This window comes from Canis lupus, chromosome 14 (genome assembly GCF_048164855.1).
Source record: "Canis lupus baileyi chromosome 14, mCanLup2.hap1, whole genome shotgun sequence".
NCBI lineage: Eukaryota > Metazoa > Chordata > Mammalia > Carnivora > Canidae > Canis > Canis lupus.
In genome coordinates, this window is record NC_132851.1 from 23389751 (window position 1) to 23402653 (window position 12903).

The window sequence follows — 12903 nt, forward strand, 5'->3', positions numbered from 1 at the left end:
TTTTAAGATTTATTTACTTATTTATTCATGATAGACATAGAGAGAGAGAGAGAGAGAGAGAGAGAGGCAGAGACACAGGAGGAGGGAGAATCAGGCTCCATGCCGGGAGCCCAACATGGGACTCTATCCGGGATCGCGCCCTGGGCCAAAGGCAAGCGCTAAACCGCTGAGCCACCCAGGGATCCCCCGCTCTCATTCTTTCTTATCTGACGAGATGTTCCAGGCTTACCTTATACATTTTCTGTCCCAAACCTGGAATCAGCCATTTTTCTAAAGAGCCTGGGCTTGTTTTAGTGGGAAATAATAGTTCAAAAACTAATCTGGATGTTAGGGGTACTCCTTGTGACTAATCTGGTCACTGTCTCTAGGCCTTTTCAGTGGAAAGAGCTAGAAAATATATTATTTCCTTGTTTTCTCTCACCCTCTTCTAAGTCATGAGTAAATCCCGTCAGTTCCATCAAATATCTTGAATTGGTCTGATCTGTGCATTGCCACAGCTATGACCCTACTCTAACTCCCTTGGTCTCTTTCAGACTTCTATAATATAGACTCCTTATTTGGTCTCCTTGTTTTCAATTTCATTTCCTAAAGTCAGTCTCTACATAGCAGATAGAGTGGGGGTTTGGGGTTTGTTTTGTTTTGTTTTTTGAAGTAGGTTCCATGCTCAGTGTAGAGCCCAGTGCAGGGCTTGAACTCAAGACTCTGAGATCATGAGTTCGAGGCTTAACTGGCTGAGCCACCCAGGTGCCCTGATAGAGTGGCCTTTTTAAGTCATAAGTCAAATCATGTCACTTCCCTATTGAACTTCCTTGAAAGGCATTCCCTTGTGTTTAGAATAAAAGCCAAACTCCCCATAATATCCCTATGGCCTCTGTCATCTGGCCTCAGGTTTTCTCTTTCCTCCTATTGAACAATTCCAACCACCCTTGAGTGTGGCTTCTCTCTCTTCCTTAGGTGCTAACCTTATTCCTTTCTCAACACTTAAAGTGTCGGCCAGTCTGGAATACCAACCAGCATGGAATTCTTCCAAATCATCCCACAGCTGTCTCATTCACATTTTTCACGGAGGAGACCTTCCTCCTTTCCCAAGTCTATAACTCCCATCTTATTTTATAGTTCTTTAGAGAACTTACCGTCAGCTGAGGTAAAGTTCATTTGTTTCCCCTCCTCTATACTGAAAATCCCACAAGAGCAGGACTCTTACCTGCCTGGGTCACCATTATGTTCCTGGTGCCTGAAATGATACCTGTCTTCTAGTAGACTCTTTACAAGTTCTTGGCAAATGAGTGAACAACATTGCAAGTCAAACCAGCTTATTCTTTTTGTACTTTGTAAAAGTAGCTTGCTTTGAGCAGGAAAAAAAAAGCTGGGGTTTGGGCGCCTGGGTAGTTCATTCAGATCATGATATCAGGGTTCTAGGATCAAGGCGCAAGTCAGGCTCCCTGCTCAGTGAGACATCTCTGCTTCTCCCTCTGTTCCTCCTACTCATGGGTGCACACTGCACAAATGCACATTCTCTCTCTCTTTGTCATAACTAACTAACTTTAAAAAAAAAAAAAAAAAAAAAGGTTGAAGGGCACCTCGGTGGTTCAGTGGTTGAGTGTCTGCCTTCGGCTCAGTGCGTGATCCTGGGATCAAGTCCCACATCAGCTCCCTACAGGAAGCCTGCTTCTCTCTCTGCCTATGTCTCTGCTTCTCTCTGTGTCTCTCATGATAAATAGATAACATCTTTAAAAATAATAATAAAAAGTAAAATAAAAAAGTTGAGGCTTTTTGGGTTTTCATGTAACAGTGCTGTATCAATTCAGTATAGTCATATGTGAAATATAGAAAGTTGAATAGAGGTGACTTTGAGATTACACTATAAAAGATAAATGTTACTCCGAAATCCTCAATCAGGTCATCAAACAAGTATTTGTTAAGCTGGTGTCTTAATACAATAGGTAAAAAATCTATATGCTGTAAACCTGAACTTTTCCTATATGATAGCTACTATATTCATGGGACTATTTAGTAAAAATTAAATAAAATTAAGATTTTACTTCCTCAGAACCGTTAGCTACATTTCAAGTTGTGGCCAGTAGTGACCATATTGGGTGGCATAGATGGAGAACATTTCTGTCATGTGGGGTGATAGTGGACAGTACTACTGTAAACAATTCATGTAGTCCTACTTTCTCACCTTTTGTTCCACAGAGATGGTCGAATCCTGGCAGCTGGAGGGAAATCAAATCACCTTCACTTGTGGTGCTTGGAAGCTAAACAGCTATTCAGAATTATTCAGATGCCTGCTAGAGTTCGAGCCATCCGCCACCTAGAATTTCTCCCCGATAGTTTTGATGCTGGCTCTAATCAGGTTAGTAATATAAATGTAGGACATTATACTTTCTGAGAAAGAGCATATCAATTCCTGAACTATCTTTGTTCTCCTCTTTAACTTGCAAGGTACATGTGAGCGTGTGTAGTTTGATATTCAGAGAGTTGACTGACTTTAACATTGAGGTGTTAATTGGCATAAACATTAGCTTCATAATGATTTGATATCTGTATACATTATATAATGATCACTGTAAGTCTGGTTAACATCTGAGACATGGGACTTAAATGTGACTTTTTTTTTTAAGTAACAGACGCAACTTTAATTGATTTCTGGATAAAAACTACTCAGTGCAGGTCAGTAACCATGGCAGCCCCTACTCTTTTGGAGCCACGTCCTGCATGGTCTTCAGGACCTGCATTAACGGGCTATTTGCATGATTTCATGTCATCCACAGTATTAGAAAAACAAGACATTAGATCAGTTTAGACGAAATGCACTGCTGGCAGCCAAATCCAGCCGTTATATTCCATATTTTTTCTTTAGATCTTCTACCTTGTTGACGTAAGCTATCATGGCATCTTCCTTGGAAGTCCCTTTCAGCTGATTCCAGGCATCCCACTTGGCCTTGCCTCTGAGATCCAACAGCCCAGGCCGTTCTGTGTTTACATCACCTACAGTTGCCTGTTTGTAGTGACTGTAGATGAACAACATCTCATCATCTGCTGGCTTGGTCTTGAGGTGCTTAACATCCTCAGCAGCTTTGTCAAACTCAGCCTGAGACATGGTGGCGGGGTTGCGAACCTTCGGGACTCATATATTATTCATATATTATTTCTCTCTACTCTTAGGTTCTTGGAGTGCTGAGTCAAGATGGCATAATGAGATTTGTTAATATACAAACTTGTAAACTTCTCTTTGAAATTGGGAGCCTTGATGAAGGAATTAGCTCATCAGTAATTAGCCCACATGGACGGTACATTGCATCTATTATGGAAAATGGAAGTCTGAACATATATTCAGTTCAAGCTCTAACACAAGAAATCAATAAGGTATGTTATCAAGTAAATAACATCAAAGATTTATTTTATTTTATTTTATTTATTTATTAAAGATTTTATTTATTCATTCATGAGAGACACAGGGAGGCAGAGACACAGGAAGAGGGAGGAGAAGCAGGTTCCATGCAGGGAGCCTGATGTGGGACTCAATCTGGGGACTCCAGGATCACGCCCTGAGCTGAAGGCAGATGCTCAACTGCTGAGCTACCCAGGCATCCCTGTGCGGGGCATTTTAAAGAGTAAAATCAACAACAGAAAGCACAAAGATGTGAAAAACGTGACATTAAACAGACCATGGAGGGGATACTTGTTTCAATTATGAGAGCAGAAATAAGAAGGCCGAGTGCTGTCGTGGGTGAGCAGGGATCGAGTCCCACATCAGGCTCCCTGCATGGAGCCTGCTTCTCCCTCTGCCTGGGTCTCTGCTCTCTCTCTCTCTCTCTCTCTCTCTCTCTCTCTCTCTCTCTCTCTCATAAATAAATAAATAAATCTTTTTTAAAAAATGCTCCACACACATACACAGTACCAGCGTGCTGTCTAGTGTACCTAAGCACAAGAAGGTTGCAATAGATACACTTAATTCAGGCATAAGTTATAGTGCCGTTGGCATGAGTTCAATGTTCGTGAATCAACTTATATAGAATAAGTGTCTTTAAATACAAACACACACTAAACAAAGCTATATATTGATTGGTCAACAAAAATGTTGTGATCACTGGCTCACAGGGACCTAACTGTATTTCTCCTGGGAGCAGTGATTCAGTATTCACTAGCTCAGTACTTCTTGGAGCTTCTTTATAGAACAGAACTACTGTGAATAGTGAGAACCTTTGTGTGTGTGCGTGTGTGTGCATGTGCACACTTGTGTGCATGTGCAGATGCATACATTTTCTTTAACCATATGGAATTATACTCTACTATTCTCATAAACTTTAAATATTTAGTAACTTACTAATTTGATTTTAATGAGTTTTCAGCTTAGCTGAATTTTACAGGAGCTAGGTACATGTTATTAATAGAAGCAGGGTGAGATCTGAGAAAAACCAAAGGAAGGGTAAGTCATTGACTTCCTCTCTGGTATTTGTTAAGCATATTAACATCATATTGACCAGAAAAGCTAGCCTATAACAGAAGTAAGGTCACCTTTTTTTCTTTTTGTACACATTATCAGCACCACTAGTGTCTTTCTGGCTATTCCAGGCTTGCACAAATGTTCAGATCTGTAGTCTCTACAAAACTGACCCAAGTCCTGTTCTTTCAAGTCCTGTCTTGTGGCCACTGGAGAATCATTAGTATTGTGCTGATAAGTAAGTTAATTCCTGCTTATGTGTTGAAGCTTTAACACTACTGAGGTATGGCAGTTCAGATCCTATCTCGGGCTCTAACTTTTGGGAGGATTGTATTTTGTGGAAGCACATGAAGTTCAAGAGGAAAAAAATGTGGCACTAGAATAAAAATTTTAATACAGATTGGAAGAATGGATTGACGTTAGAAAGAAGAGAGTTCAAGGATATTAAAGATGGGCACTATTCAGAAGTCAGACCATTGTTAATTGTATTCATCGCTAAAAAATTGAAAAATCACAGAATAGATGGCCATCGTACTTTTTTTGAGGGGCAAAGCTATTGTTAAATTTTGCATTATCCTCGTATTCTTTCTAGATACGAATAATAATGTATCCGAGAAAAACACTATTTTAAAAACCTTACAGAAATGGTTCCAACTTTAAACGCTTTTAATAATAGTTTTAAAACAGAAATGTAGTATCTACACCCTGTATATTATATTACCTACTCTACACGTTTTACAGTGTTCTCTATATTCATCGTACTGCAGTTGGCAATAGAGAAGACTTTTTTTTTTAAGATTTTAATTTTTTTATTTGAGTGAGAGAGTGCATGAACAGGGGGAGGGAGAGAGGGAAAGGGAGAAGCAGAGTCCCCACTGAGCAGGGAGCTGGATGGAGGAATCGATCCCAGGACCCTGAGGTCATAACCTGAGCTGAAGTCAGCTGCTTAACCCACTGAGCCACCCAGGTGCCCCAGGGAAGACTTTTTTGGACTCATACAGTAGGCTGCAGGTTTCAAAAGTAGAAGTCCTAAACCTCTGAAGATAACATGAGAAAAATCTTTGAAACTTCAAAGTAGTCTTTTAGTAGTCTGTGTTATGAAAAAGGGTCAAGATGTTTGCTTTGTTCTGTTTTTTTCTTTTGGGAGTAAGGCGGGGGGAGGTCAAAAAGTTTGGTTTCGTTTTCAAGGAGCTTTTTAGAGGAGTAGTGATTCATTGTCATTTACATTATCTTGGAAAAACATTGTTCCAGCTTTCATGATGATCTGAATGCAAGGTAATGTGTATATCGTATTTTTCTGAAATCTGGTGTGTTCATTTTGACATATGGGATATTCCCTGTGTTTGTGGTCTGTTTTCTCATCTAACAGGAATTGGCACTTTGGCTTCCAGAAAAATTTTTTAAAACTCACATATCCACCTTGTTTTTGATTTGAGTCTGGGCTAATCACTAAGGAAACTCTTAGCAATAATGGACTCAGACATTTCAGTAATCTGTGAAAGTCATTGTAACTTTCAGAATATTTAGAACTTTGGAAACCTGAGTTACCTTATCTGCTCATTTCCTTTGAGCGGGGAAGACCTTTTGATTTCAAAGTGGTGTTATTCATGGAGAAAATGTTTCTGTGAATCATTTTCCCTTAAGTAAATTGAAGCTGTTGGGATTTATTTTCTTTTATTTTCCCATAATAATGAGGGTGGAGAATCTAAGTCTTGGCGTCCGAACTGCCTGTTAAGCTGTCAACGTAGTAGAGGACTAATGGCCATCTCTGTAGTACCAAGGACAGAGAGAGACAAGTGTCCCAGGCTTCCAGAGGAAAGTCATTTGACAACTCCCTCAGAGAAATTCACTTAAGCCCAAAGAGTATTGGGGATCCCTGGGTGGCGCAGTGGTTTGGTGCCTGCCTTTGGCCCAGGGCACGATCCTGGAGACCTGGGATCGAGTCCCACACCGGGCTCCTGGTGCATGGAGCCTGCTTCTCCCTCTGCCTGTGTCTCTGCCCCCCCCCCCCCCGTGACTATCATAAATAAATAAATAAATAAATAAATAAATAAATAAGTTAAAAAATTAAAAAAAAAAAGCCCAAAGAATATTAAGGTGCTTCTCTCAGCATTCTAGAGGGCCCTGTGTCCAGCTGCCTTCTGTGCCACAGATTACCACCAAACCACTAACTTTATCACACAAGTATTAAAAAAATGGATTAGGGAAACCTTGGTGGCTCAGTCGGTTAAACATCTGCCTTCAGCTCAGTCATGATCTCAGGATTCTGGAATTTTGAGTCCTGCATGGGGCTTCCTGCTCAACAGGGAGTCTGCTTTTCCCCCTCCCTCTGCCCCCCCCCCCCCCCCCGCCCCTGCTCATGCTCAATCAAGTAAATAAAATCTTTTTTAAAAATAAATTGATACAGTATGGTTTAAGGCCAGCTTTCAAAGGATAATTAAATTCTCTATTGTTGTTATTCACGTATCTTTATTGTGTTCTTCAAGGGAATTTGGCAGAAATTTGATTTAACAACAAGGAAACATTTTTGGATATTTTATGTACACTTTTTGCTTGGAGAATAATGTAAAGGTACATTATGAAATTGATCACAACAAATTTTGTAAATCTTATGTGAACAGGTCTGTGTTCTAAGAATAGCCACTGGATTTTATTTTTTCTCCCTTTTAGCCACCTCCTCCCTTAGTGAAAGTGATTGAAGATTTGCCTAAGAGTAAACTGAATTCTGGTGACCTTAAGATGAAAGTAACATCAGGAAGAGTACAACGGCCAGCCAGATCAAGGGAAAACAGAATACAAACCAGAATACTAAAGAAAGACCTGACTGGTAGTTTTGAAAACAAAGAGGTAAGAATATATTATGATGACATTTTTGTCATGACTCTGCTATGGAGGAGATTTACGATACTTAAAGCCATCATCACTCTTCCCTCTCTTAGAACTTAAAGGAAAGGTAAGAAGATAAGAAAGTTGTAACTGAAATTACAACATGTTTTCTAAATTTTCAATATACAATTATATTAGTACATGTTTATGGTTTTTTAAAAAGTCAAACAGTATAGAATTGCACTGTCCAGTACGCTAGCCACTAGCCACGTGGGGCTCATGAATACCTCAGATGTGCCTAGTCTGAAATGAGATGTGCTGTATGTGAGAAATGCTCATCAGATGTTGAAAACTTTGTATAAGCAGAAGAATGTAAAACATCTTGGGGCACATGGCTGGCTCAGTCAGAAGAATGTGTGACTCTTGCTCTTAGGATCTTGAGTTGGAGCCCTATGTTGGCTGTAGAGATTACTTAAAGTAAATAAACTTTGAAAAAAAAGGAATATAGGGATCCCTGGGTGGCGCAGCGGTTTAGCGCCTGCCTTTGGCCCAGGGCGCGATCCTGGAGACCCGGGGTCGAATTCTACGTCGGGCTCCCGGTGCATGGAGCCTGCTTCTCCCTCTGCCTGTGTCTCTGCCTCGCTCTCTCTCTCTCTCTCTGTGTGACTATCATAAATAAATTTTTAAAAAATTTAAAAAAAAAGAAAAAAAAAGGAATATAAAATATAAATAATTTACATCGATTATATGTTGAAATGACAATATTTTGATTACCTTGGGCTAAATGAAACATTACTAAACTTAATTTTACCTGCATCTTTTTATTTTCTTTTTTTTTTTTTTTTTAATTTTTATTTATTTATGATAGTCACAGAGAGAGAAAGAAAGAGGCAGAGACATAGGCAGAGGGAGAAGCAGGCTCCATGCACCGGAAGCCCGATGTGGGATTCAATCCCGGGTCTCCAGGATCGCGCCCTGGCCAAAGGCAGGCACCAAACCGCTGCGCCACCCAGGGATCCCTGCATCTTTTTATTTTCTTAACATAGTTCCTAGAAAACTTAAAATTACATGCATGAGTTGCGTTGTTAACGCTACTATAGAATGTTAGGAAGGGAAAAAATAAAAGTACATCTTTCTTCTTCCCTGTCCCCTAGCCCACTCTTCTTCGCACTCCCCAGAGGTAATCATTGTTAATAGTTGTTGATACGCTTCAGGAGTCTTCTGTGCATATAGAAATATATGTATATCTGCACGTGTTAACCTTTCTATTTTTTTTACATGAATGGAATCATAGTACTGTTCTATAACTTATATCACTTAACATATTAAATATCTATATTTATGCATATGGTGCTACAACATTTAAAAAATACTTGCATTGTATTGCCTTTGTGCATATACCTTCGCCTTAATTTACTGTGCTTAGCTGGCATTTAGATTATATCATCAATCTCATGTTAATACAATCTGTGATGAAGTGGAAAGCCTTATATAATTATCTTTGAACATTTGCACAAATGTATTGGGAGAAGTAGAATTTTTAAATCAGAGTTTGGATAAAAATTTTGATAGTAGGGATCCCTGGGTGGCGCAGCAGGTTAGCGCCTGCCTTTGGCCCAGGGCGCGATCCTGGAGACCCGGGATCGAATCCCATGTCGGGCTCCCGGTGCATGGAGCCTGCTTCTCCCTCAGCCTATGTCTCTGCCTCTCTCTCTCTCTCTCTCTGTGTGACTATCATAAATAAATTTTTTAAAAAATTAAAAAAAAATGTTTTGATAGTAGAAGCCAAATGGTTCTAAGAAAGAATGAGCTACTTTGCCTTTTTGCCTTGTTTGCGATAATTTCTATACTGTATGTGTGTGAGAGAGAGAGAGAAAGAGATTTATTCAAGAAAAACTTAGAAACAACCAAAATGTCTGATTGTAGGTAACCAGTCATAAATTATGATACAGCTATATACTAGAAATCTAAGAATATTTAAGAGGAAAGGGAAATAATTACAGTATATTAAAAATAAAAAGCAAGCTATAAGTACTATATACTTGGATATCAGTTTGATTTGAAAAGACTTTGAGTACATACGTATTATTTTTGAAGAAAAACCAAGATGCTAATAAAATTACCTTTGCGGGATGGGCTTTCAGTTTTATTTTCTTCTTTATGTAAATTTTTTGTGTTTTCATAATTTTCTCAAAGATCATATATTACTTTGGAATTGAAAGTAAATATAAATATTCATAAAGAAGTTGGTAATGTTTTCAAGGACTTTTAAAACATTTTATTGACATTAAACCAATTGCACACACAAAAGTACACTATACAGCTCAGTGATTTTTTTTTTTTTTAATAGACCGAACACACCTGTGTCACTAGCACACAAATCCAAAAATTGACCCTTAGTAGCACCCAGAAGGCCCTCTTCTGGTCCCTTCCAGACCCTTTCTTCCCAAGGATGACTCCTCTCCTGACTTGTAACACCATAGATGAGTTCTGCCTTTTTCTGTATTTATATAAATTGGATCATTCAGTTTGTAGTCCTGTATCTGGCTTCTTTCATTCAACATTATGTTTTATTTATGCTTGAGAAATCCATGTAGTTGTACATCATTCGCTCATAACTATATAAAATTCCATCATGTGAGTAAACCAAATTTTATCCATTCTGTAGTTGGTAGACATTTGGATGGTTTTCTACTTCTTAAAAAAATTTTCTGTTAGAAATAGTGCTGCTGTGCACATTGTAGTACATGTCTGTTGGCGAACGTTGGGCATATTTATGCTGGATAAAAACCTAGAAATGGAATTACCAGCCTGTTGGTAATGCTTATGTTCCGCTGTAGTATGCTGTCAGTTTTCCCAAGAAGTTGGTTGAAACAATTTACATTCCCACCAAGAGGTATTTGAGAGCTCTAGTTGCTCCATATTCACACAAGCACTTGGCGTTTTTCACATTAATTTTAATGACCTCTTTTTTTTTTCCTCTGAGCATTTTAAAATTGTGAACCTGACATAATACGAATGTGTAAAGCGTGGTCTACCAGGGAAATTCATTAGAGACCCAGTGGCCAGAGTTTTCAGTGAAAGCTGGTTATATAGGCATCGTAGGTTAAGTACATCTCAAAATCCCGGACTCTACAAGGAGAGCAGGTATTCAGCATAAATCACAGTGTACGAACAATTTAGGCACAGTGAGCCACTCTTATCTGGGGACAGTGGGAAATTTCCTGAAATCCAGGTTTCTAGACTCCAGACAAGGCCCAGCCTTGCAAGTACACCTCTCTAAGGGTAGTGTTCTCAGACCTCCCATGTTAACACTTTTCAGGACATACCCACATACACATTAAGAAACTGAGTATTACCAGTAGCTTTGAAGCTCCCGTGTGCCTACTCCCAATCACATTTCTCTCCCTATCCTATAGATGTAACTATTGTCTGCATTTTCATGTTAATTATGTCCTTTATAGTTTTATTACTTTTATGGGTAATCTTAAAATATTAGTTTTTTTAATTTACATTCAATTTAGTTAACATAGTATATTATTAGTTTCAGAGGTAGAATTTAATGGCATGTAACACCCAGTGCTTATTCCGTCGAGTGCCCTCCTTCATGCCTATCACCCAGTTACCCCATCTCCCCTACCCACCTCCCCTCCAAAAATATCAGTTAGTTTTAAAAAGCTAAGTAGCAGGCACAAACCTAGCTGTGTAAAGGTTGGATAATCTCATTCCTGTTAGTTGAATGTTCTGATGAGAAAATAAGCTGAATGATAGCTCTGAGACATGATCTGACTTCAGCTTTCCTGAGAATTTACAGGAGCCTTTTCTGGGAAAACTAAGGGCATGGTCACAATTGATTTCTGGAAAATAAGAGGCACCACCTTCAGGGCAGTACTCTAGTGGGAGTCAAATTTGGGAATTCTTCAGAAATATGTCAGGGAGTGGGCTGCTTCTCAGCAATTCATAGCCAGCTCTAAGGAGTAGGTCAAAGTAGAATACTTGAACAGGGTGAAATCTTCACTATAATCTTGGCGTCATGACATGGGAAGGGAAGTAGGAACTTCGTCTGTATATGGTCAGGATAAGAACAGATAAAACCCAGGCCAAACTCACCTGGGGATTTTATCTTCGTTTACAAAGAGGTTCCAGGGGCACCTGGGTGGCTTGGTTGGTTGAGCATCTGACTGTTGGTTTTAGCCCAGGTCATGATCTCAGGAGTCCTGCATTGGACTCCATGCTCAGAGGGAAATCTGCTTGAGATTTTCTCCCCTCTCCCTCCTCCTCCCTCTCTGCTCCTCCATCCCCAACTTGCACCCTCTTTCTCACTGTCTCAAATAGTAAAATCTATAAATAAATAAGTAATGCTGGAAAGCCATTGTGAGCTAGATTACCCTTTCTGTTTTGTGATGATGTCACTTATTGATGTTATTTTTTTTTTTTAAGAATGAGTTGTCAGATGGATTAAACAAAAAGCGTTTGCAAATCTTATTAAAAGGCTATGGTGAATATCCAATGAAATACAGGTAAAATTTACATTCTTCCCTGTTAAATCAATTTTACACCCCTCCCCCAAACTTTAGGTTAAAATTATACCTTTATTTCAGAATGTTCATTTGGCGCTCTCTGCTACAACTGCCTGAAAACCATACTGCATTTAACAGCCTGGAAGATAAAGGTGTTCATGTGGCATTTCTCAACCTTCAGAAGAAATACCCCATCAAAAGCAGGAAACTACTCAGAGTGTTACAGAGGTATGTTCAGTATATTGCAGCAATATGTATATCTTCCTCAAGATATTAATTATAAATGAGAAGATGGGAATTTTATAGTAGAGAAACTCAGCAGATACCACCTTAATATGTTGCACATCACTTTCTAGGTATTCTTACCAAAAACGTATAAACCCCACTCTAAGTCATGAGAAAACGTTGAGGGACACTCTATAAATAAAATAACTATGTGATATTCCCCCAAAATGTCAATGTCCTAAAGATAAGAAACTGGGGAGCTCCCATGTTGGAAGAGCCTATGGGCTCTTAATTTAGCAAATAAATATAGTGTTGAGTCCTAGTTTGGCAAAATGAAAAAAATGACACATAAAAAAATGGGGAAAAATGATAAAATCTGAATGAAGTCTGATTTAGTTAATAGCATAGTACTGATGTTAATTTCTTAGTGTCCTAATTGTACCATATTTATGAAAGATGTTGACATTAGAATAATTTGAGTGAAAGGTATATAGGAACCTCTCTACTATTTTTGTGGCTTTTTTGGAAACCTAAAACTATTTCAAAATAAAAGTTTTTTTTTTAAAAAAAGGAAACCTTAAAAGTAAATATAGGAGAATTACAGCCCTAGAGTAAGGCGGGCCTTTTAAAGCATGATGTGTCCAGAAGAGATTGATATGAACACAGATCTCTACATGTAAAAAAATTCCCCAAAGACAAATGTAAAAGTGAAAAAGTATATATAAAACATAAGACAAAAGGCTGGTTTCTATATGAAATACTCATGTAAAATGAGTGTGGAAAGGACCAACCAATAAAAAATGGAAAAAGAGGGGCTGCCTGGGTGGCTCAGTTGGTTGAGTTTCTGCTTTTGACTCAGGTCATGATCTCAGGGTCAGGAATGAG

The 12903-nt window shown here is 38.8% G+C and overlaps 1 protein-coding gene and 1 pseudogene across 4 annotated transcripts in view; one reads left to right on the forward strand and one right to left on the reverse strand.

Annotated features, from left to right (window-relative positions):
* TBC1D31 (TBC1 domain family member 31) overlaps positions 1–12903 on the forward strand; it is a 68292-nt gene that overhangs the window by 24440 nt on the left and 30949 nt on the right. For all 4 annotated transcript variants that reach the window (XM_072774366.1, XM_072774367.1, XM_072774369.1 and 1 more), the window contains 5 exons: positions 2197–2356; positions 3169–3369; positions 7118–7294; positions 11714–11793; positions 11875–12021. In XM_072774366.1, the coding sequence (XP_072630467.1) occupies positions 2197–2356; positions 3169–3369; positions 7118–7294; positions 11714–11793; positions 11875–12021 (765 nt within the window). The remainder of the gene's footprint in view (positions 1–2196; positions 2357–3168; positions 3370–7117; positions 7295–11713; positions 11794–11874; positions 12022–12903) is intronic.
* On the reverse strand, positions 2618–3107 carry LOC140603393 (acyl-CoA-binding protein pseudogene; annotated as a pseudogene).